General features: G+C 44.2%; 1 protein-coding gene across 1 annotated transcript in view; it reads right to left on the reverse strand.

Annotated features, from left to right (window-relative positions):
- The window catches only part of RAB5B (RAB5B, member RAS oncogene family), a 91,511-nt gene extending 64,898 nt beyond the window's left edge, over positions 1-26,613 (reverse strand). Inside the window, exons 1-3 of the mRNA XM_082245742.1 lie at positions 26,354-26,613; positions 20,967-21,118; positions 10,092-10,214 (exon numbers count right to left, since the gene is read on the reverse strand). Of these exons, the coding sequence (XP_082101868.1) occupies positions 10,092-10,214; positions 20,967-21,118; positions 26,354-26,516 (438 nt within the window). The 5' untranslated portion in view covers positions 26,517-26,613. The remainder of the gene's footprint in view (positions 1-10,091; positions 10,215-20,966; positions 21,119-26,353) is intronic.
- Between the last annotated feature and the right edge of the window lie 231 nt (positions 26,614-26,844).

Raw genomic sequence — 26,844 nt, forward strand, 5'->3', positions numbered from 1 at the left:
AAAAAAGTCACAAGATCACAGCTGATTGGTGGATTAGTGCGGGAAGTCACAAGAAGATAGCTGATTGGTGGATTAGTGCTGGAGCTTAATAAAAAGGATCCGCCCCTCTTCCCTCTCTTTGACCTGGGCCGAGGCGTAGCAAGAACATCCCCACGTGTATCGGCGTCCCACCTGCGGCCTTGCAGCCAAGAAGCCAGCCAGCCAAGCCAGTCCACACTCCAGTCCACACAGGAGCCCCGAGTGTTGCAGCCATCTAGGACCTGGAGCCCCAAGCGTCCCCATCGCAGCCAGCCAGCGCCGCCCGCCTCCCCGTGGTCGTCCGAGGCCCAGCCGCCACGCCAGTGACGCCACACCCCAGCCGCCACTGAGCCTAGAGAGCAGCACAGCACCTGTCCTCCTCTGCAATGCAGTGCACAACAACCCACACAGTCACACAGCAGGTAAGTCCGAACGAATAATTGTAATCATGGGGGTCTCTCTGTATCTCTGGGGGGGGGGGTCTGTGATGGGGGGGCCTGGGACAGGGGACGGTCGGTCGGGGCACCAGGGGTAGTGTTCTGCGGTGGCAGCCAGGGGGGTCTCTGACTATCAGTGTCAGTGGGGGGTGGGGTCTCTGTCAGTGTCAGCTGTGGGGGATTGGGGAAGGTGTGGGAAGGAAGGTCTCTGTCAGTGTGTCAGCTGAGCTCAGCTGTGGGGGCACTGGGGGAAGGGGATGGGGGTCTCTGTCAGTGTGAGCTGTTGGGTTCTAAAGGGGGTCTGGGGAAGGGGGGGACTCTGTCTGTCAGTGCTGTGGGGGATTGGGGAAGGTGTGGGACTGGGAAGGGAAGGTCTCTGTCAGTGTGTCAGGCTGTCAGCTCAGCTGTGGGGGGAGGGGGGTCTCCGTCAGTGTCACTGTCAGGCAGCTCAGCTGTGGGGGAAGGGAAGGGGGGGTCTCTCTGACTGAGTGTCACTCAGGCAGCTGTGGGGGAAGGGGGGTCTCTGGCTCAGTGCATGCATAAGAGGGACTGACAGACAGACAGTAATATTTTATGAAAGATGTTGCTTGCTTGTTGTGGCTTAGTTTACAAGTGCTTTTTTTTTTAAACACTGACAGAGTTTGGCAACTTACGTCATCCGTCTCCGTGACATACGTGGTAGTATGGTAATGGCAGAAGGAGAAAAAGATTGAGAGATAAAAAATGCACCCAGCGTTTTAAGAGCAAACATCTGGGCACATTTTGGATTTTACGAACACACAGGGAAGCGTGAGTTGGACAAGACACACGCTGTGTGTAAAGCCTGTCACACAAAAATTAAATACCTAGGGAATACTACGAACTTGAGAAACCATGTTAGCCATTTTTACTCTGAGTTAGTAACACCTGTCGCCACCAGCAGTGCCACCACTGCCAAGGAAAGACTGCTAGACCCAGAATTGATGCCATACTGTCAACTTAGCCGCCCAACTCTGAAAAAGGGAAGAAACTAACCAAAGCTGTGGCAGCTTTCATCGCCAAGGACCTACGGCCTTACTCAGTTGTGGACAACGCCGGGTTTGGCTACCTTTTGAAGACGCTAGAGCCACGTTATAAGATCCCGTCACGCAGTCACTTTACAGAAAACTTTATACCTGCACTCTACCACGACACCAAAGCTCAGGTACTTGCGTCAATAAACCAAGCCAGTCGAGTCGCAATAACGTGCGATTCATGGACTTCAGTCACAACGGAGTCCTATGTTACAATAACAGCACATTACATTACTAGGGACTGGCAGGTCTTGTCACATGTGTTGCAAACGAGAGCCATTTATGAGTCTCACACAGGTGCTCATCTGGCAGAGCTACTGTCTCATGTCGTGGAAGAATGGCAGCTGTCTGATAAATCTGTAGTGCTTGTGACAGACAACGCGGCGAACATGATAGCAGCTCAAGTTGGTAAATTTCCTCAAGTTAAATGTTTTGCCCATACACTCAATCTTGCATGTCAGCGGGCACTGAAAGGGGCCACGCTCTCCAGGCTTCTCGCCAGAGTGCGACGTATATCCACATTTTTCATCGCAGCACTAGAGCAAGCCACTGTCTAAAAGAGAAACAGAAATGTCTGGGCCTAAAGAATCATAAGCTAATAACTGATGTGCCAACAAGATGGAACAGCCCATATGACATGGTTGAGAGGTTCTTAGAACAACAACCTGCAGTTTGTGCCACCTTGCTGTCTCCAGAAGTCAGAAAAGGAGAGTCTGATCTCTGCACTCTCAATGAAACAGATGTGTCAAATGCAGAGGACACTGAGTGCATTAAAGCCAATGAAGGATGCAACCTTGCTGATGTCAGAAGAGCGCAACCCAACAGGGTCTCTCATTGCCCCTCTAAATGCACAACTGCTCCAGAGCATGACAGACACCATGGGAGACACACCCATGACCCATGAGATCAAGAATGCCATCAAAACAGATCTCCTGAAGAGGTACAGCAGTGAGGCAGAGAAGAAGATCCTTCATAAAGCCTCTGCACTGGATCCTCGCTTTAAAGGACTGCCTTTTATTCTCACAGAGGAGGAGAGATCGGAGATATACAGAGGAGTGACTGAGGAGGCTGCATCTTTGGAGGTAACTAGAATTTCATCATGTTTCCTCCCAGACAGCTAGAAGCTCAGCTACATTGTGTTGTGTAATAAGCCCTGATTCACTGATGTGGTGTGGGAAGTGGAACTGTATGGATTACCGTGCGGTTTCCCACACCTCATCAATGAATCACACTCTTAGGCAGTTCAGCTCTTCTTATACTATTATCTTTTGTTCAAACACAGATTACATCTAATAGAAGGACAAATGCAACTGTGGAAGAAGAAACACCCATTGAGGACAGCCATTCTCCTCCCAAAAAAAAAGGCCACAACATCGCTGCTCATGACTTTGCTGGGGCAGTCTTTCACTGATGGTGCAATAGAACCTAGGACCCCCTATGCCAAGGCAGAAGACGAAATGGAAAAATATTGTAAAGCCCCACCTCTGCCTCTCACTGAGGACCCTTTGAAATGGTGGCGTGAGCATGAGGTCTTTTTCCCCTCCTCTCTCAGCTGTCAAAGCAATACTTGTGTATCCCAGGTACAAGTGTATCTGCAGAGCGGGTTTTCTCTACTGCAGGAGATGTTATAACTGCGAAAAGAAGCAGTCTGAAACCTGAGCATGTGGATCAGCGAGTGTTCTTACAGAAAAACCTACATGTTCCCAAATGCTAAGCACTGCAATAATTACTAATTCATGTTTTTAATGAATTAGTAATTACTAATTCAGTCTGCCAGTCACACCAGTGTTTTATAGCTTTATAGCACTGATGGTTTGTTTTTGAAGATTGTCCTGTCCAATGTCCATTGCCAATCCATAATCCGTTGCTTCACACTAAAAGTGTCTAGGGGTTCATTAACCCTCAACCAAATAAATAATATTAAAGTGTATTTTCTTCTAGACAACTGACACCAAGCCAGCCACGGTGCCAGCATTATAGGAAGGAAAATCATTGAGAGAAATAACTTGTACATTGAAGCTTAACCTCGAGTAAATCTTATCTTATTGGAGCACAAATAAATTCACCAATTTTTGATTCTTGTGTAATATTACTATATTTGTGAGTTTGAATGTGACCCCATAAGGATTTCCTCAAGGTTAAGCTTCAGTTGACCATTTATTCTCTCAAGGATTTTCCTTCCTCTAATGGTGGCTTGTTGGCTAGCTTGGCTTCAGTTACAGATGTAATTGACGTGGTAGAGTGCAGGTAAAGTTTTTTCTTTCTGTAACGTGACTGACTTAGTGTCGTGACAACTCAAGAGCTTATAACGCAGCTCTAGCATTAACTCTCACACACACACACAGTGTGTGTTGAGTTGATGCTAGAGCTGCGTATAAGCTTTTGAGTTGTCACGACACACACACAGTCGCACACACACAGTGTGTTTAGTTGACTGGCAATGGCAGGGGCAAACAGAATCACAGTGAACCTGGAACATATTATATTTTTTACAGCTTTTCTGGCACTGGAGAGATGGAGAATGGCTTGTTTTCAAAAATGGTCTATTCACATAAGTGAATTGATAAGCTTAAGCTTATATTTATATAACTCCCCTCTAGCAGCCATCAACTCACTTGAGTTGACTGGCAGTTTAAGTGGGAGACAAACATCACGGTGAACATGGAAGTTATGCAGTAGTACACTATTGCCAGGTTCACCTTGATGTTTGCTACTAGTCAGGAAGTGCTCTGTTTTGTAGAGGACATGTTATGGCACACACCTGGAATTTATTGCAACGCATGTCTGTCTGGTGTCTGTTGTACACTGTAGCAATAGCAAGTGTAGGGGTTCCCTCAACCAAACAAATACTAAAGGTAAAAGTCCATCTAGACAACTGAAGGCAAGCTAGCCACCGTACAGGAAAGGACATCCTTGAAAGATTAAAATCAATCATACATTGAAGCGTAAAACCTTGATTAAATCATTACTGGATCACAAATACACACAAACCTGACCTAACCATATGCCTTGAGTTGTACCAGTGCCAATGCAAAACCTCTCTCATGATTCTGATGCAGACAGACAATCGTGTTGTGTGTTTTTTTGTGATCCCATGAAGAATTACTCAAGGTTTAAGCTTCAGTTGATGATTTACTCTGTCAAGGGTTTTTCTTCCTCGAATGGTGGCTTGGCTTGACTTCAGTTGGGTTTAATGGTGGTAGAGACAGACTGTCTGCAGGACAAGTAACGTTTTCTGTAAAGTAAGTGACAAAAAAGTGACATAAGTGAATTGATAAGCTTAAAGCTTATATTTATAACTCCCCTCTAGCAGCCATCAACTCACTTGAGTTGACTGGCAGCTGCAGGGGGAAACAAACATCACGGTGAACATGGAAGTTATGCAGCAGTGCACTATTGCCAGGTTCACCTTGATGTTTGCTACTAGTCAGGAAGTGCTCTGTTTTGTAGAGGACAGGTTTTATGGCAGTGGCACACCTGGAATTTATTGCAATGCATATATTCACATAAAAGGATTTATATATAATGTTTTGTGGGAATTTATGATGACCATTTTCACAAGAATATTAGCTTGGCTGGCTGGTTTCTATCTTGGGTTTAAAGTACAACTATAGGCAAAACTGTATCCAAAATCAAAAAAGTTTTGCCTTTAGTTGTACTAAAAGGTAGACCTTATATTAATATTTTTTTTTATGAGGCAGTAAACTGCACTACTACAGTTTTTACTAATTTTACTGTTACTTCTAGTAAATACTAGTGTTGTTGTCTGTCTCTGCTATGCTATTTTCATTTTCAGACCTTCCTATATGTTTGCAGTGCAAGTGCACTATGAGTATGCAGGGCTTGCAGGCCATGACAGGGTCCAGGGAAGTGTCCTTTAAAAGCAAATAAAAATAAAAATGATTCTTTACTTTGGGACTGCTTGATTGTTTGTTTTTATTTTATAACGTTTTGAAAACCATTGGGCAGTGGGCTGGGCATGGGCATTGGGCAGTAATTGTGATGCATCGCGGAATCTAATCGTATCGAATCGTGACCCTAATAATCGTAATCGCATTGAATTGTGAGGTAAGTGAAGATGCGCAGCCCTAATATAAATCCAATACTGTAATATACATTTGATTATACATTAGAGTATATAAAATGAACACCCCCAATAGGTAAAGGGTGGGCATACCTAAAAAAAAAAAAATCAAGAAGATAAAAATCTCAATTACGGATTGGATAAACAACCTAAAAATCACCATAACCATAAAATAACAGTAAACTGAGTATCCAAAGAAGTTAACACCTCGACAGCAGTGTCTTCTGATGAGAAGGGATGAAGAAAATTGCCATGCAAGTTCAATGCAGTTAGCTAAAAAAGTAGAAAGCCAAACTAGGGTGATTGTTTCTGGTGACAATACAGCATAGAAATTGCTTGCATAGGTGTCATCCATAAAGGCTCTCTTAAAGCCCATGCACAAAAAAGCCCACCTAGATTTTGCCAGGGCCCATGCTGAAAAAGAATACTACTGGGACTCTGGAGTGATTAAAAACAAGATAAATGTTTTTGGAACGGATAGCGTCAAAAACGTTGCAAAGGTGAGAAGTACAAAGAAAAATGCATGGTGTCTACAGTGGAACATGGTGGTGGCAGTATCCTGTGGGGCTGCATGAGTGCTGCTGGTGTCAGGGAGCTGCATTTCATTGATGGTATAATGAATCCACAGATGTACTTCTCTATATTGAAAAAGAAGATGCTACCATCACTCTGTGCCCCTGGTCCTGGTGCACTTTTACAGCATAGCAATAATCCAAAACACACATCTAAGGCCACTGTTGCATTTCTGAAGAACAACAGGGTGAAAGTGTTTCAGTGGCCAAGTAGGTCTCCTGATCTGAACCTAATCGAACACCTATGGGAAATTCTGGGAGTTGAGCATCACTCTCCATCCAGCATCTAAAAAAGAGATCGCTCTTAAAGAATAGAAAACGATAGATATTGCAATATGTCGTCAAATTGTTCATTCCATGCCTAGAAGACTTGGTGCTTCCTTACAAAACATGGAGGACATAAAAAATACTAGATTAAGTAGTTTTTGTTGTGGGGTGTATTCATTTTTTCATCAACTAATTTGAGTAAAACTGAAGATTTTGAAATCAGTTATATTACATTACTTTCATATAATGAGCTAAAAAATTGTTCTACAAAACTCAGTTTATTCAAAATATTGGAAATTGTTCTTGCTTTCATTGGGATATTGAGTAAAATCTTACTAATCTTACTTAAAGAGGTGCACTCATTTATGCTGAGCACTGTATCTGAGCTCTGTATCTGCCTCGTTTGAATCCTCCCCAAGACACTATCTGCATGGAGTTTGTATGTTCTCCCTGTGTTTGTGTGGCTTTTCTGTGTACTCCAACTTACACGCACACTCTAAAGATGTGCTTGTAGGTTAATTGGTTCCTGTCTAAATGTGTATAATACTACATAAGGATTACCTTATTTACCACAAAATAAGAAGGCATAGGTTACAAGTGGTTAGAAAGAACTCATCTCGGAGGGGGGGGGGGGGATATACCACTTTAGATATGCTGGATGGAGGCAGCCATCTCGGTAGAGGCAGGACTTTGTAGGAAGCAGCCCGGGTTTACCAAAACCCACTACACATTTCGCAAGACTAGCAGTCAGAGGAAGCAGCACCTGAGATCCCACACTGCAGATATACGACTGTAGACACGGGATTGTTAATGTACACTCAAAATGCAAGAAAGAAGAAAAAGAAAAAAAAAAAAAAAAAAAAAAGGTCCAATTTTCAGGGTACTGCTTAGGCACAATTAGCAAATATTCAGATCAGGTCCATTTTAAAAGCACTGCTGTTAGAAAACTATTATTGACAACCTGATTTTTTTTTTGGATTATCCAAAATATGCAGGGCTTGACATGGAGTGGAAGGACAGGACCAATGTGTATACAGAGGGGGGGCAGACTCCGTGTGTATACAGAGGAGGGGGGGGGGGCAGGGTGTATATAAAGGTGGGAAACAGACCCAGTGTGTACACTGGGGGGGGGGGGGACCCAGACCATATATAGAGAAGGGGGGGCAGGGTGTATATAGAGATGGGGGGAATCAGACCCAGTCTGTATACAGAGAAGGATGGGGGGCAGGGTGTATATAGATATGGGGGGGGGAAATCAGACACAGTGTATATACAGAGAAGGAGGGGGGGAGGGAGAGAACCAAACCCGGTGTGTATATAGAGATGGGGGGGGGGGGGAATCAGACCCAGTGTGTATACAGAGAAGGATGGGAGGGCAGGGTGTATATAGATATGGTGGGGGGGGGGAAATCAGACCCAGTGTATATACAGAGAAGGAGGGGTGGGGGAAATCAGACCCAGTGTGTATACAGAGGAGGGGAGGCAGGGTGTATATAGAGGGAGGGATCAGACCCAGTGTGTATACAGGGGAGGAGGGAGTGATGCGTATAGGGGGAAACCAGGGTGTACATAGAGGTTCGGGGCTCGACAAACCCTAGGTTGCCATAGCGACCAGAACCCTCATCCCAGCGCCTGGGCTTCTGCCAACCCACTCACTGCCGGCACCAGGCACAACCAACTCCTTTTACCCGACGCCCCAGGTATATGCAGCTCTGGGCAGCTGATCCAGCTCTAACATCTAAAAAGAAAGCCAAAGTTTCATTATTCTTCTCCACACAACTGCACCCCTTCCCCCAGCAGACCCACCGCTGACGTGCAGAAAGGCTCCTTCACACACCCTTCTCCCTTGGCACCAGCCAATCTGTGCGCGCCATGGCCCACCCCTCCTCCTCTTTCCAGCACATGGGCTGGAGGCAAACAGGGATGTAAGCAGTATCCAGCCCACACACCACAACAAACACACCAAAAACCCCAGCCCCAACAACCTCAACCTAATTTTAGCTGGCTCCAAGATTCAAAGCTAATTTTTCAAGTCCTGAAAATATGTCTGAGGAAACACTACAAATGGTTGTGCAAGACAGGATACACAGTTTTATCCTGTGTTTATATCCAATTGTAGGAGCGATGCATAAAAAATTATTAAACACAAAGAAACACTTAAAAAGTATTACATGCTTCATTGAATTGTTTATTAATTGTTAATTGATCTGTACTGTACCATTTTCAATTCGAATGCAAAAAGAAAGTATGTAACCTAATCATAATACCGGTCACCTGTGTACCATTCACTTTCTAATACAGGCCTACAAGTGCACAGGGGTGCAGAAGCCGCAGGGAAAGCCCTAGCTGGTGGGAGGAGCAAAGGATCCGGTAAGAAAACTTCTGTTTATCGTTCCCCTAGCCATAAACAGGCATTTTTTTATTTGCCTGGAGTCAGGCTTCAACAATGTATCCATAGCCTCTACCTTGTGCTTCTGTTATAAAGCTTCACTGTCAGCACCAGTGGTTGCAGGAAAGAGATATAAACACTGTATAGAAAAAACCATTACAGTGTACTGAGCACTCTTAGTGGGTCTATAAAATATCAGGTGGCTAGGCAGACTAACAGATGGCCATTTAGCACAGGCACAGAAAGTGAGCTTCACTGTACATTTATAAAGCAACAACCCCAATTCCAAAAGTGTTGTGACGCTGTGTAAAATCCACATACAAAAACAGAATGCAATGATTGTATTCGCAGACAGTGATTTTTGGAAGTATTCCTGAGCCCTGGCTTTACAGGTACCTTTTCCCACTTCCACTCGAATCACCTAGGCGATCTGAGCGAGAGTTCATCCCTTTACCCGCAGCCTTCTGGGACCTATCACAGGTCCCAGAAGGCTACAGGACCTTTCACAAAGTGCAGTGCGGCTCACGCATTGCGCAGTGGGAGGCCAGCTGTGAAGCTCCAAGAAGTCACAGCCAGCTTCCGTTAGTAAACATGCCAGCACCAGGGACCTGAACACCAGTGAATAACCAGCCCAGGAGGATGGTGCTGGATTCCTGGACAGTTAGGTGTCCTTTTATTAAAAGTTAACAGCTACAGTTCTGGTAGATGCTAATTTTTTTTTGTTTTATACAGCCTGAAGATCCTCTTTAAAATCTGCAATTTTACATTGAGGAGCATTATTCTGAAATTGTTCAACAATTTTTGGATACAGTTTTTTACAGATTGGTGGACATCTGCCCATCTTTTGCATACTTGCACATTATGGTTAAAACCACACGGGGCAACATTTTTTATTTATTTTTTTTAATTCAAGAGTTTACTACCGCATTAAACTTCACTTTCTAGAATCCATGAAACAACACACTACATAGATTATGAGTGTGCTTCCCGTTTGTGTGGTTATTCCAAAAGTCTGCACAAAGGCTAAAGGGAAAATTATAAACATCCACTCAACTACTACAATGAATATGATACTGGCCAGGGCTGCTAAAGGTATGCATTTTTCTTCAATTACAACACTGAGACTGACTAATAGTAGGAGACATACTCTATTACTTAGAACTTTGCCTGATAAAAGTTTGCCAAGTTTGCAGTTTGTTTTTTTCTTTTTGTAAAACACCCATCCAACAAAAAACACAGCAAAATTATTATTAGGAAGAGTAGAGTACTCACTTCATATTCAACCATACGCTTATTAGTAAGGTCTGCCTTGTTGCCCGAGAGTGCAATCACAATGTTTGGGCTGGCTTGTCTCTGCAGCTCTTTAACCCATGTCTTTGCTCTGGCAAACGTCTCCTATAACACAAGAAATCAAAAATATGAAAAAGGTAGCTTGGAAAGCAGGTCATGAATATTTAAATGACAGCAAATGACAGTTGTGCATTTTTACCATCCACGTCCTTACATTACCCACAATAAAAGAAAAAAGTCATAAACAATTTTATGATAAACACTTACAACCTTACACAGCTAGATGATAACAGCTCATTTTCCCACAAATAAAGTCCAAAGAAACACTGCATGCATTAAAGTGGTAATTAGGCTGGAATATAATGGCTGCCATTAATTCTGATTACTTTTTCAGCAACAGTTTCTTCCATATGATGATATATGACAACCTGGCTGCAGTGCATGAAATAATGGAAATTTATTGTCAAACGAGGATCAAAGTAAGTTTAGGGTTGTAACAATGCTTCTTTATATGATGATTTATTATACTTTAGTGTAGTATCAGCGCATAGGAGGAATAAAGTAAATATAAAGATGCCCTTTCCCGGGCAAATCAAAATAAACTGTATAAAACCAGTGCTACCCAAACTATTGGAATTTCCAATTACCCACCTCCCACCCAGGCCAATTCTGGTGTTTCTCTCCTACATGTAAAAATCGTTTTTTTTGCTAAAAATTACTCAGAAACCAAAACAATATAACACACACACACACACACACAGTACCTTTACAAAAGTGAGTACACCCCTCACATTTTTGTAAATGTTTTATTATATCTTTTCATGCGACAACCCTGGAGAATTGATACTTTGCTACAAATGTAAAGTAGTGAGTGTACAGCTTGTATAACAGTGTAAATTTGCTGTCCCCTCAAAATAACACAGCCATTAATGTCTAAACCACTGGCAACAAAAGTGAATACACCCCTAAGTTCTGCTTGTCTTCAGCAAACTGTTTGCAGGCTTTCTTGTGCATCATCTTTAGAAGAGGCTTCCTTCTGGGACAACAGCCATGCAGACCAATTTGATGCAGTGTGCAGCGTATGGTTTGAGCACTGACAGGCTGACCCCACCCCACCCCTTCAACTTCTGCAGCAATGCTGGCAGCACTCGTACGTCCATTTCCCAAAAACAACCTCTGGATATGACAATGAGCACATGCACTCAACTTCTTTGGTCGACCATGACAAGGCCTGTTCTGAGTGAAACCTGTCCTGTTAAACTGCTGTATGGCCTTGGCCATGCTGCAGCTCAGTTTCAGGGTCGTAGCAATCTTCTTATAGCCTAGGCCATCTTTATGTAGAGCAAGAATTATTTTTTTCAGATCCTCAGAGAGTTCTTTGCCATGAGGTGCCATGTTGAACTTCCAGTGACCGGTATGAGAGAGTGAGAGCGATAACACTAAATTTAACACACCTGCTCCCCATTCACACCTGAGACCTTGTAACACTAAGGCCCCTTTCACACAGGGAGTCCATCAGGCGGACTCAGTTTTTCTTAGCGGGGGATCGATCCGCCGATCCCCCGCTGAGCAGGCGGATGGCAGCTGTCTCAGTGCTGTGTGCGGAGACACAGCTGTCAGGTCCCGCTGTTCTCTATGGGGGAATCGGATGGGAACGGACCGTCTGTCCGTTCTCATCTGATCCGTTAGACGGATGGAAAATAGGGTTTCCATCCGTCCAGATTTGACAGATCGGATGTCAGCGGACATGTCTCCGCTGACATCCGATGCCCCATAGAGATTCATGGGGCGTCTGTTCAGATCCGCCAAAAAAAAAAACTGACAGGCGGATCTGAACGGTCACCTGTGTGTAAGGGGCTTAAGGGGTCTCATTGACAACAACGGGGAAGGAAAATGGCTAATTGGGCCCAATTTGGACATTTTCACTTAGGGGTGTACTCACTTTTGTTGCCAGGGGTTTAGACATTAATAGGTGTGTTGAGTTATTTTGAGGGGGCAGCCAATTCACACTTACACAAGCTGTACACTCACATTGTAGAAAAGTGTCATTTCTTCAGTGTTGTCACATGAAAAGATATAACAAAATATTTACACAAAATGTGAGGGGTGTACTCACTTCTGAGATACTAATATATAAATATATATATATATATATATATACACACACACACACACACACACACACACATATACATACACGCACACCCATGCACACAAAAATTAAAGGAACACTTCAAAAAAACATCAGATCTCAATGAGGAAAAATCTTGATATCCATTCTGATATGGACTGGGTAATGTGTTAGGAATGAAAGGATGCCACATTGTTTGATGAAAATGAAAATTATCCACTAACAGGGGCTGAATTCAAAAGATACCCCAAAAATATAAGTGAAAAAAATTATGCAGCAGGCTAGTCCATTTTGCTGAAATTTCATTGAAACAACTCAAAATGGTACTCTTAACGAGACAACGGATGATGTCCCAGGGTATTTCCTCCCCGATCTGGACCAGGGCATCACTAAGCTCCTGAACAGACTGAGGTGCAACCTGGCAGGAGTGGGATGGACCCAAACAACGTCCCAGGGGTGTTCTATTGCATTTAGGTCAGGCGAACGTAGGGGGCCATTCAATGGTATCAATTCCTTCATCCTCCAAAAAACTGGCTGCATACTCTGGCCACATGAGGCCGGGCATTGTTGTGCACCAGGAAGAACCCAGTGCCTAGCGTAGGGTGTGACAATGGGTCCAAGGATTTCATCCCGATTGCTAATGGCAGTCAGGGTGCTAGCCTGTAGAGGTCTGTGCGTCCCTCCATGGATATGCCTACTCCAACCATCACTGAGCCACCACCAAACCAGTCATGCTGAACGATGTTACAGGCAGCATAACGTTCTCCACGGTAGAGGGCTGCATTGGGTTTGGGCTCCCAAGGGACCCAATGCAAATCTTGTGGAAGCGGGCAGTTTTACCTCCGCTGCAGGCGGGAGTGGGCGGTCAAAAAATTTTGCGGAGACCCGCGGGTAACGGTGCAATTTGGTGTAACGTATTTTTCGGCGTATAAGATTACTTTTTAAAATAAAAAACATACCCCAAAAATCGGGGGTCGTCTTATACGCCAGGTACTGTAGAGCTTCAGCTAGTTAGGGAACCTCCCTATTAAAAATGTTAGCCTGCTGGATGTGTATACAGTACCTTTGGCAACTTACAAAATGTCCCTGTGCTGTAATACTCTATGTACCGTGCTGAGCCAATCACGGCAAGCGGTGTATTCTATTAATACATACAAAGCCTGCTCGGATTGGCTGAGTCAGAGAGGCTGGCTTATACAACCTTTGCCAATCCGAGCAGGCTTTGTATGCAATAATAGAATACACAGCTTGCCGAGATTGGCTCAGCGTGGTACATAGAGTATTACAGCACAGGGACATTCTGTAAGTAGACAAAGCTTACTGTATACACATCCAGCGGGCTAAACTATTAACAATAGAGAAGTTCTGTATGTAGCAGAAGCTACAGTACATATTAGGGCACATCCAGCGGGCTAAAATTTTTAATAGGGACATGATGGCTCCACTGATATGAAATGGTGTTGCCTCAGAAGAGGGGGTAGTCTTACACGGCGAGTATAGGGCAAAACCGCAGGAGTGGACACAAAAATTGCGGGTGCGGGCGGGAGTGGACACAAACATTTTGGGTGTGGGTGGGAGTGGAACACAAACATTGCGGGTGGTCCTGGTCATACATTCAGCGAGTGCTGGCGGGCGTGTTTAATAAAACAGTCCCGCGCAGGGCTCTACTCCACGGCTTCTCCAGATCCTTTCATGTCTGTCACATGTGCTCAGAGTGAACCTGCGCTCTTCTGTGAAAAGCACAGGGCGCCAGTGGCTGACCTGCCAATTCTGGTGTTCAATGGAAATTGCCAAATGAGCTCCACGGTGCCAGGCAGTGAGCACAGGGTCCACTAGAGGATGTCAGGCCCTAAAGCCTCTTTCATGAAGTCGGTTTCTGAAACGGTCAGAGACATTAACACCAGTGGCCTGCTGGAGGTAATTTTGTAGGGTTCTGGCAGTGCTCATCCTGTTCCTCCTTGCACAAAGGAGCAGAGACCGGTCCTGCTGATTGGTTAAGGACCTTCTATGCCCCTGTCCAGCTCTCTTGTGGAATCTCCTCCATGCTCTTGAGACTGTGCTGGGAGGCACAGCAAACCTTCTGGCAGTGGCACGTATTAATGTGCCATCCTGGAGGAGTTGGACTGCCTGTGCAACCTTTATAGGGTCCAGGTATCGCCTCATGCTTCCAGTAGTGGCACTGACCCTAGCCAAATACAAAACTAGTGAAAAACTGTCAGAAAAGAGGAGTAAAAAAAAAAATGTCAGTGGCCTTTACCTGTAAAACCATTCCTGTGTTGGGAGTTGTCTCATTGTTGCCCATCTAGTGCACTTGTTAATTTCATTAACACCAAAGCAGCTGAAACGGATTACCTACCCCCTCTGCTACTTAACTGACCAGATCAATATTCCAGGAGTTGAATTGCCTTAATGCTATACTCTGATTAAAAAGTGTTCCTTTAATTTTTTTGAGCAGTGTGTATAATATACTTTTAACAGAGACCTTAGAGAATAAAATGGCTGTCGTTACAATTTTTTTTGGTCACATGGTATTTGTGCAACAATTTTTCAAACAGAATTTTTTGGGAAAAATTACACTTTAATGGATTTAAAAGCAAGAAAAACAATACAGAACCCAATTTTTGGTAAAATATAAAAGATAATACGCAGACTAAATGGATACCCAACATGTCACGCTTTATAATTGTGCGCACTCGGAAAATGGAGCAAAACTACTATACTAAAAACTCCATAGGCAAGGTTTAAAAATTTTTTACAGGTTAACCAGTTTAGAATTACAGAGGAGATCAAATGCTAGAACTATTGGTCTTGCTAGAACGTTCACATCGATACCTCACATGTGGTGCAAACATTATCCAGAGTGCTCTGGAGTAGGTTTTGATCAAGGATGTCTCTGTATATTTCCTGCCACTAAAAAACATCCCCCACAGCATAATGCTGCCAACACAATGCTTCACTGTAGGGATGCATTGGCCAGGTGATGAGCTGGGCATAATTTCCTCCAGACATGACGCTTGCTATTCAAGCCAAAGACTTCAATCTTTGTTTCATCAGACCAGACAATTTTGTTTCTCATGGTCAGAGTCCTTCAGGTGGCTTTTGGTAAACTTCAGTCGGGCTGTCATGTGCCTTTTACTGAGGAGTGGCTTCCGTCTGGCCACTCTACCATACAGGCCTGATTGGTGGAATGCTGCAAAGATGGTTGTCCTTCTGAAAGGGTCTCCTCTCTCCACAAACGCTGGAGCTCAGTCAGTGACTATCGGGTTCTTGGTCACCTCCCTGACTAGGGCCCTTCTCCCCCAATCTCTCAGTTTGGATGATGGAAGCCACTTTGCTCATTGGGACCTTCAGAATGTTTTCTGTACCCTGATACAATCCTGTCTTGGAGGTCTACAGACAATTCCTTGGATTTCATGGCTCGGTTTTTGGTCTGACATGCACGGTTAACTGTGGAACCTTATATACTACGCGATTACACTATTGCCTATACTGCGATAAATATGAAATTATTTTTATACCTATTTATCGATTGTGGATTAGCTCATTATATAAATTAATTTAAGTGTAAGGATGACAAGCGATTATTATACTAAGCGATTACATTAATGCCTATACTGCGATGAATACGAAATTATATTTTTATACCTTTTTATTGATTGTGGATTAGCTCATTATAAAAAAATAAAAAGTGTACCATCAAATCTGTTTCTTCTACCATGTAATAAAAGTATTAATATGTTTATTTTGTAAGTTGCCTCATCTAAAGTCCCATGACCCTTGTATTTTCTGTTGCATTATTAACAATGAAATGCTGCTTTCAGGTAGGTTGAAGTGTGTAGTATAAAATTGCAGACTTGAGATGGAGCTCATTAAGCATCACCACACATTTTCGACCACCACTTAGGAGTGCAAAGAACACAATGGAATGTCACCCATTTAAAAAAAAAAAAAAAAAGAAGGACGGACCTGGCCATGAACCCCCCCGGCGCCAGTTCCCTTACCTTGTTCCTCCGGACGGTGGCAGCTTCCCCATCAGTCTCCTCCATGTCCCCTCTCGGCGGTCATCTCCTCCCTCCTCCTCCACCAATAGGATGCCTTCTCCTTTGGCTAATTGGGAAACAGGTCTCAGGACTCACATCCTGATTGGCCGGGAGGAGAATCAGTGTGGCAATAGCTATTGTCACACAACTGGGTGGGCTCAGTGCTCTGTGCCCCGAGCCCACCCTTTTTTTAAGCCTATTAGAGCCTCTGGCTCTAATCACGTGCTTAAAAAAAAAAAAACCCTCATTGGAATCCATGCATCTGGCACCCTGCATGTAGATTAGGGGGCCAGACGCATGGATGGGGGGGGTTCGGCGCCCCTGCGCCCCTAATGGACGGGCCGGCTGCCACTGGTTAAAACCCCTTCAGTGGCTTACAGTAAGTCACTTACCTTCGGGTCAGGCTCCCTGCCTTCATTAAAGAAAAAAACTGATATTTTAATTTTTAATGAAAACTGCACATTTAAAAAAAGAGTGAAGGTTTTTACAAAGTGGAACTTTACTTAGTAAAGGCAGAATTTTTTAATGAAGAAGAGACAAACTGTGCCTTTTGTAAAAAAAAAAGGTGGTGTTCTTACTGGCTTGTTCACAATGTACAAAATGGCTGAAGATCAGAACGTGAAAGAAGACTGAAGATGTCAGTGTCCGGTGAGGGTGCTCCTGAAATAACAGCATTGGAGTTTTAGGCTTTCCTATTTATAAAACTAGCTAAAAAGTATTTGACAAGCCTCCGTGCTCTTAAACAGTGGAAAAGGAGAATTTGCGCTGGCAACCCCCGTCTCTCCTTTTCCCCATCATTCTACCCTCTCCCTTCTCACCCCCACCAACTTTCCTTCCCATTCATTTTCTTGAATCTTTATCTGTTTAAGTTCTTTACTCTTCTATATATAAGATGATGGTGTTATCCTCTCCACTCTGCCAGACATTGGAATTTTTTGTTTTTGCAATTAACCCCGTACCCTGTACATTTATGTTATGTCCGTCACTTGTTCTTGAATGAAAAACTCAAAATAAAAAATACAAATTAAAAAAAAGTTAACAAGAGTTAGACTTTACAATACAAACAAAAATATAGTTTAGGGCAAATTTTCTTCGTGAATTTTTAAAATATTTCTTTTTTTTTTTTTAAATCTTTCCCTCTAATATAATCTTTGTTTAACAAAAACATTTACACATGACAAAGCCTTCCTGGACCATTATGTGTTTTTGTACAGCAATATGATTAGTCGTCTCTGGAATACATGAAGACTACAGCTCCATCTACTGGATAAAAATATACATTAACCTGCAAAATTTCACATCTACCCGACAAGATCTTTTTAGAAGTGTTATTCTTTATTCCGGTTCATAACACATAAAAATATGTACAATACTATTCTTATTTCAAATTCTTTATTAGAAGTGAGAAACAGCAGATACAAACATGAGGCATACTCAGCATAGTCCAGCATATGGTAAGGTACAAAAACAGAATTAGTAAATTGAAGCAACACAGTGCAGACAGTTAGGCCCCTTTCACACATGCTGTCTGTTGACGGATGAAAAACGGACATCAATGTATCTCTATGTAAAAACGGATGACAACGGTTGATCCTCCGTTAACATCCGTTTTCATCCGCTTCCGTCAATGTCCGTTTTTTTTAACGGATGAATGCCCTATTTTTCATCTGTCAAAAAAACGGATCGGACGAAAAACGGACGACAAACGGACGAACAACGGACGAACAACGGACGAACAACGGACGAACAACGGACGAACAACGGACGAACAACGGACGAACAACGGACGAACAACGGACGAACAACGGACGAACAACGGACGAACAACGGACGAACAACGGACGAACAACGGACGAACAACGGACGAACAACGGACGAACAACGGACGAACAACGGACGAACAACGGACGAACAACGGACGAACAACGGACGAACAACGGACGAACAACGGACGAACAACGGACGAACAACGGACGAACAACGGACGAACAACGGACGAACAACGGACGAACAACGGACGAACAACGGACGAACAACGGACGAACAACGGACGAACAACGGACGAACAACGGACGAACAACGGACGAACAACGGACGAACAACGGACGAACAACGGACGAACAACGGACGAACAACGGACGAACAACGGACGAACAACGGATGAACAACGGATGACAAATGGATGACAACTGAAGAAAAAAACGGATGACAACTGACGAAAAAAGGATGAAAAACGGATGACAACTGACGAAAAAAGGATGAAAAACGGATGTTGACTGAAGACAAAAAACGTGACTGAACGGACCATATGTGTGAAAGGGGCCCAAGTGCCCACTCAAACGTACATGGAGAAAGGCATGTCGATAGCAAAGACCAGTATCAGGTTAGCAAATCTCAGATCAGCGGCAGTAAATCAGGAACCACATCTGAAGAAGTACAATGGAAAGTATGCAACACAAAACCAAGTGTGCATATGAATGCAAAATGTGGATTCAAAAGGAAAAATAGATGCTTTTTTGCTGTATAAGGGAAGGGGGAAGCAGAGGGAGAGTATGGGGGGAAGGGGGAACAGGAAGACAATGACCACTGGGATGGGGAGAGAGGAAAGAGATGCAGACGGAAGGGCAAGGAAATAGGCGTCTTCGCAGCCGGCCGCTCAGCAACCAGCAGCAGGACAGGCACTCAGAGCTTGGCCCTCATCCGAGAGTATGAACAGGTTCCAACAATCCCATGTTTTGGCATACTTTTCTCTTCTACCCAGTGCGGTAAGTATCAGGTCCTCCAAGTCATTAATTGACTTCACCTTTGCAGCCACAAAGAGATCGTGGGTGGGGCTGTGTCCTTCCAACGGAGGCCAACACACAATTTAGCAGCATTCGTAAGCTGGCGGACAATGGATGTCTTATATAGTGTCGGTGAGATTGCAGAACAGTGGAGTAAGAAGGCAGGATCATCAGGGATAAGTCATGAGTTGGATTATCCTGCGGACTTCAGTCCAAAAGTTGCGCAGTTTAGGGCAGCTCCAAAAGATGTGGAGTAACATGCCCCGAGCTTGCGAGCATCGCCAACACTGATCAGAGGTCTAAGGAAAGATAGGACGCAGCTTATCCGGAGTGTAGTACCAATATGACAGAATCTTGTAGTTTGATTCCTGGATATGAGTGCAAATCGACGGACAATGTTCCGTCTTTGAGCCACTGAGAACGTCCTATGGAATTCAGCCTCCCATTTTACAATACCTGGGAGGGTGAAATCCTCAGGGAGTATGGAGAGGAGAGAGTACAGCTGGGACAGAGCATGAGGCAGGGGATCCTGCCCCATCAGAAGATCCTCGAAGGGCGTCGGGTCCCTTGCAAAGCGGGAAGGAGGGCCCAGTTCTGGCAAAAAGTGAAGGAGCTGCAGTGCCTGCCAACGGGAAAGGCAGAACGGAACAGCGGATGAGATCAATTGAGAGAGGGACGGCCAGGCGTCCCCAACAACAAAGTGGTTCAGCTGAAAGCGTCCCTCCCCCATAAGGTCCCTGAACCTGCCACGTTCGCAACCAGGGGAGGGTACAATACTATTCTATAGTTTCTGCAAGACAGCATTTCGAGAAAAATGGGAAACAGAATATCATCCAATGCTTACTGCTGGGATAGTGTGGTGGAGGGGCAATGGAACTTTGATGGGTAAATAGCAACTTCGTAGAGCTGCAAGTTCAGTTGTCTTGTCAATTATTCACATAGTCTAAACATATTCTGACATCAAAGTGTAGCCAGCAGAAGACAAGCAGTGGATACAATGAAGACAATAGTATTGTCATGTCACACCATTGAACATATTTGGTATATAGGCAGAGGTCCATGAGCTCTCAGAGGACAGTAAAAACACAGTAAGAAACAACTTCATGAAAAATACGTTACAGGGTCATTAAGTAGTGGAAGTGTATGGATTATTTTTGAGGAATAACTGTCACTTGTTCAGTGTCTCTTTAATATACTAGAGAAGCTGAAGTGCATAGTTAATTATTTTGAAAATGTGAATTAACCCTTTAAATAACATTTTCAAATACTAACAATTTATTAGGGAAATGGCTTTACAAAGTTTGATCTGTATTTATTAAAGCGGAGTTCCGGGCACAGATCTCATTTTTTAATGAACATACCCCCGGGACAGTCAGGGCTAGCACATTCCACAATGACTAGCCTCTGATCTGTCCCGGTTCGCACTTACCTTTTAGAAGAAATACTTACTTTGAAAATTTCTTCCACAGCGTTTCCATCTCTCTTGTGGGCAGCTGAAGCCGGCGCGGTCCTCTTCGGTGTCTTCTTCTCCCAGAATGCGCCGCACCGGCCCCTCTCGTCGCCCGGAAGTGACGTGTGGGGCCGGTGCATTGATTCCTGGGAGCAATGACGTTCAGCTCCCAGGAATCTTCGCGAGGCAGGAAGTGAAGGGGTGAGCCTCGGCGCTGGAGGAGGAAGTACCCTGAGGTGAGTATTTACGATCTTCGATTACAAGGTGAGTATACAAAAAAAAAAAAAATAACTATCCAATTCCTTTTCAGGTTATGTGTAGCTAGTCGAGGGGCACAAAAAAAAAAATACAGATTTTGTGCCCGGAACTCCGCTTTAACTCATAACACAAGTTCTAATGTATATTTCTGCCACAGGATACATGAAAAGCAATTACTCAAAATGTAAAAATTACCTGGTTGGTGATGTCATAGACCACAATGGCAGCTTGGGCACCCCTATAGTACATAGGAGCCAGACTGTGATATCGTTCTTGTCCCGCTGTGTCCCAGATCTCAAATTTTACCGTTGTGTCATCCAGGCAAACCGACTGTGTGAGAAATGCAGCTAAAAAGAAAAAGAGCAGAAAATAAAGTAGTAAAAGGATCACAGCTATATTTTGTGAATACTACATAGAGAACCAACTATTCTTTAAACATGTATACAGGGAGTATAAACTTAAAGTGATATTAACCCCTTCTGGACCGGAAGATTTCCCCCCATAATGACCAGGCAATTTTTTCGATTTGGCACTGCGTTACTTTAATGGACAATTGCGTGGTCATACGACACACAGTACCAAAATAAAATTGATGTCCTTTTTTTTATATAAACATAAAAGAGTGACAATTCTGGAAAAAAAAAACAAAAAAAAAAATATTTTTCACTTTCTGCTATATAACATTCCAAAAAAAAAAAAAAAAGAATTTAAAAATCTATTTTTTTTCATAATTTTAAGCCAATTAGTATTCTGCACATATTTCTTGGTTAAAAAAAATCCCAATAAGCATATTTTGATTGGTTTGCGCAAAAGTTATCACGTCTACAAACGAGGGGAAAAGATTTATGTCATTTGTATTTATTTTTTTACTAGTAACGGCGGCGATCAGCAATTTTTAGCGGCACTGCGTCATTGCGGCGGACAGATCGGACCCCTGACATTGACACTTTTGGGGGGACCAGTGACATTACTACAGTAATCAGTGCTAAAAATATGCGCTGGTAATGTAATAATGACACTGGCATGGCAGGGAAGGGGTTAACCCAGGGGCGATCAAAGGGTTAAATGTGAGCCTAGGGAGTGTTTTGTAACTGTAGGGGGATGTGCTCGTGAAATCAATACAGAGACCTGTGTTCCTAAATATGAGGAACCTGTACAGGATCTCTGCATTGATTCCTGAGAGAACAACGGTCTGCTGCGTTTACAACAGCAGACTACCATTCTCTTCTCACAGGGAGCGATCCCGGGTGCCCGGTGGCGATCGCAGGTACCTGGTGGCAATTGCGGTCGCTGGCCCCGTGGATCGGCTTCCCCGCTGGCCACGCCCCCAGGATCGATCCCGCAAACCGGCGATTCCTGGGAACCTGCCGACCTGCCACTGTATAACTGCGACGGCTGGTCGGCAAGTGGTTAAAGGCTATGTTTTTTTCTTTCTAAAATTAACAAACTTGTCATATATACCTGCTGTGTGCAGTGGTTTTGCACAGAGCAGCCTAAATCCTCTTCTTCTCGGGTCCCCTCCCTCCTGCTGAGTGCCCCCAGAGCAAGCAGTTTGCTCTGGAGGCACCCAACGAGGTTCGCTCCTGAGCCACTGCTCAGTGTGTCCATTGAGACACGGCTTCACCTCTCTCCTTATTGGCTCACTGACTGACAGCAGCGGGGGCCAAAGGCACTTGCTGCTGTCTCAGAAACGAGGGAGTGTCCCCGGGGAGCCAAGGCTCTCACATAGCTGGATCGAGAAGGGGCTCAAGTATTAGCGGGGCTGCTGTACAGAGAAGGGTATTTACAGTATCTCACAAAAGGGAGTACACCTCTCACATTTTTGTAAAATTTTTATTATATCTTTTCATGTGACAACACTGAAGAAATGACATTTTGCTAGTGTGAGTAGTGAGTGTACAGCTTGTATAACAGTATAAATTTGCTGTCCCCTCAAAATAACACAGCCATTAATGTCTAAACCGCTGGAAACAAAAGTAAGTACACCCCTAAGTGAAAATGTCCAAATTGAGCACAATTAGCCATTTTCCCTCCCCAGTATCATGTGACTCAGTGCTCGTGTGAATGGGGAGCAGGTGTGTTTATCACTCTCACTCTCTCATACTGGTCACTGGAAGTTCAACATGGCACCTCATGGCAAAGAACTCTCTGAGGATCTGAAAGAAAGAAATGTTGCTCTACATAAAGATGGCCTAGGCTATAGGAAAATTGCCAAGACCCTGAAACTGAGCTGCACCACGGTGGCCAAGGCCATACAGCGGTTTAACAAGGCAGGTTCCACTCAGAACAGGCCTAGCCATGGTCGACCAAAGACGTTCAGTGCACGTGCTCAGTGTCATATCCAGAGGTTGTCTTTGGGAAATAGACGTGCTGCCAGCATTGCTGCAAAGGTTGAAGGGGTGGGGGTTCAGCCTGTCAGTGCTCAGAACATACGCCGCATACTGCATCAATATGGTCTGCATAGCTGTCATCCTAGAAGGAAGCCTCTGCTAAAGATGATGCACAAGAAAGCACACAAACAGTTTGCTGAAGACAAGCAGACTAAGGACATGGATTACTGCATGAGACCAAGATAAACTTATTTAGTTCAGATGGTGGTGGGAGTGTCATGGTCTGGGGCTGCATGAGTGCTGCTGGCACTGGGGAGCTACAGTTCTTTGAGGGAACCATGAATGCCAACACTTACTGTGACATATTGAAGCAGAGCATGATTCCCTTCCTTCAGAGACTGGGCCACAGGGCAGTATTGCAACATGATAACGACCCCAAACACACCTCCAAGATGATTACTGCCTTGCTAAAGAAGCTGAGGGTAAAGGTGATGGACTGGCCAAGCATGTCTCCAGACTTAAACCCTATTGAGCATCAGTGGGTCATCCTCAAACTGAAGGTGGAGGAGCGCAAGGTCTCCAACATCCACCAGCTTTGTGATGTCATCATGGAGGAGTGGAAGAGGACTCCAGTGGCCACCTGTGAAGCTCTGGTGAACTCCATGCTGAAGAGGGTTAAGGCAGTGCTGGAAATGAATGGCGGTCATACAAAATATTGACACTTTTGGCCCAATTTGGACATTTTCCCTTAGGGGTGTACTCACTTTTGATGTCAGCGGTTTAGACATTAATGGCTGTGTGTTGAGGTATTTTGAGGAGACTGCAAACTTACACTATACAAGCTGTACACTCACTACTTTACATTGTAGCAAAGTGTAATTTCTTCAGTGTTGTCACATAAAAAGATAATATTTACAAAAATGTGAGGGGTGTACTCACTTTTGTGAGATACTGTATCTTCCTACATACAATGCCTGAAGGTAAAAATCCTTCTGGCTTTAGAACCACTTTAAAAAGAGAAGTATGGCCAAAGCTTTTAGGCCAAGCTTCTCTTGTGGGTCATTGGAGAACAATTGCTTTTGCACTCCTATGACCCAGAGTCGGCCGAAAATGCGCTGTTGCCCGCCATCAGCTGACATGGCAGAACCACTCCAGGCTCTGGAAAGATCCTGCCCATAATTTTAGGATCCACCCAGCTACCTGACAGTTGGCTGCAGATTACAGCGTGTGGTTGAGAGCCAAACTAACTGCACCCACCCTTCCTCCTGAGCGGTGCTACAGTGAGCGATGGAGGAGCAAATAGGAGAGGGGTGTTTTGAGTCACTGCTCTTTCCTAGGAGCAGATGAGAACTGAGCGTTCATCGGTCATGTGACTGCTCTGTTCTCAGACTTAGAGCCAAAGTGGGATGGCTGCTGCATTACCGCAATGCTGCAGCATAAAGGGAAGTACACTGCTCAAAAAAATAAAAGGAACACTTTTTAATCAGGGTATAGCATCAAGTCAAGTAAACTCCTGGGATAATTATATGGTCAGTTAAATAGCAGAGGGGTTGTAAATCAGTTTCAGCTGCTTTGGTGTTATTGAAATGAACGGGTGCACTAGATGGGCAACAATGAGATGACCTCCAAAACAGAAATGGTTTTACAGGTGGGGGGTCACTGACACATTTTTTCCCTACTCATCTTTCCTAACTGTTTTTCATTAGTTTTGCATTTGGCTAGGGTCAGTGTCACTACTGCTAGCATGAGGCAATATCTGGACCCTATAGAGGTTGCACAGGCAGTCAAACTCCTCCAGGATGGCACATCAATATGTGCCATTGCCAGAAGGTTTGCTGTCTCCCCCAGCGCAATCTCAAGAGCATACAGGAGATTACAGGAGACAGGCAGTTATTCTAGGAGAGCTGGGCAGGGCCGTAGAAGGTCCTTAACCCATCAGCAGGACCGGTATCTGCTCCTTTGTGCAAGGAGGAGGATGACCACTGCCAGAGGCCTACAAAATTACTTCAAGCAGGCGACTGTTTTGTCAGAGACATTAACACCAAACAGACTTCATGAGGGTGGCCTGAGGGCCCGACGTCCTCTAGTGGGCCCTGTGCTCACTGCCTGGCACCGTGGAGCTCGATTTGCATTTGCCTTTGAACACCAGAATTGGCAGGTCTGCCACTGGTGCCCTGTGCTTTTCACAGATGAGAGCAGGTTCACCCCGAGCACATGAGACAGGCGTGAAAGGGTCTAGAGAAGCCTTGGTGAATGTTATGCTGCCTGTAACATTGCTCAGCATGACCACTTTGGTGGTGGGTCTGATGGTGTGAGAAGGCATATCCATGGAGGGATGCACAGACCTCTACAGGCTAGACATTGGCACCCTGACTGTCATTAAGTATCAGGATGAAATCCTTGGACCCATTGTCAGACCCTACGCTGGTGCAGTGGGTCCTAGGTTCATTCTGGTGAACAACAATGCCCGGCCTCATGTGGCGAGAGTATGCACCCCGCTCCTGGAGGATGAAGGAATCAATACCATTGAATGCCCCCCCCCCCCCCCCCCCTACGATCGCCTGGCCTAAACTCAATAGAACACATCTGGGACAATATGTTTGGGTCCATCCGACGCTGCCAGGTCTGTTCAGGAACTCAGTGACGCCCTGGTCCAGATCTGGGAGAAAATACCCTGGGACACCATCCGTCATCTCATTAGGAGCATGCCCTGATGTTGTCAGGCATGCATACAAGCACGTGGGGGCCATACAAACTAGCACCATTTTGAGTTGCTGCAATGAAATTTCAGCAAAATGGAGAAGGCTGCATCGTTTTTTCACTTTGATTTTCAGGGTGTCTTTAAATTCAGCCCTCTGTAGGTTGATAATTTTCATTTCCATCAAACAATGTGGCATCCTTTAGTTCCTAACACATTACCCATTCCATAGCAGTATAGATATCCAGGAGGATATTTTTCCCTATTGAGATATGATGTGTTTTCAAAGTGTTCCTTTAATTTTTTTGAGCAGTGAATATATGTTTATTTTTTTATATAATCCAAATGTCTCCTAATATAATCTGCAGTTAAAAACCATGACTCTACTGAAAAGAATCTTTAAGCAAATTTGTACTTTGTAAATGCAGGTTAAACACATTTATTTTAGTTGACTTGGTCTAAATATCTTGGAATACAAAGCATATCATGTAGGAGGTCACATAAAATACAACTTACAACATTTCCAAAAACCATTTTCCCTTTGGACAACCTACCTCCAATTGTGCTCTCCTGGAATTCATGAAACTGGCCTTTGACAAAACGCAACACCAAACTGGATTTGCCCACTGCAGATTCACCCAGCAACACCAACTTGAACTGGCAGATTTTACTGCCCTGTGACTGACCATTTGGCCTTGCTGCTCCTCTTCCAGCCATTTCCTTGAAACTAACTTACAAGGAGCACTCCAAAAGTTGGAGGACTGTGCGAGACTCCCTAGGGACTGTTAGTGAAAGGCAGCTGGTGTTCAGATGCAAGAATCTATGGGGAAACAAAAATAAAAATACAGGCATATTAACATCACCTAATAACTACAAGAAATATATCTATGTTTACATAGAGAAAGAAGACAGAAGTACAGGGTTATTTTAAATTGAGCAACTGTGCAAAGTTTTCAGACAATGCATGACTGAACTCACTGGTTTTCTTCCTTAAATATTAACCAGTTAAAACCTAGTACAGACATACCCCACGTTAACCACTTGC

The sequence above is a fragment of the Pelophylax lessonae genome, assembly GCF_965119305.1.
Source record: "Pelophylax lessonae genome assembly, chromosome: 2".
In the NCBI taxonomy this organism is placed as follows: domain Eukaryota; kingdom Metazoa; phylum Chordata; class Amphibia; order Anura; family Ranidae; genus Pelophylax; species Pelophylax lessonae.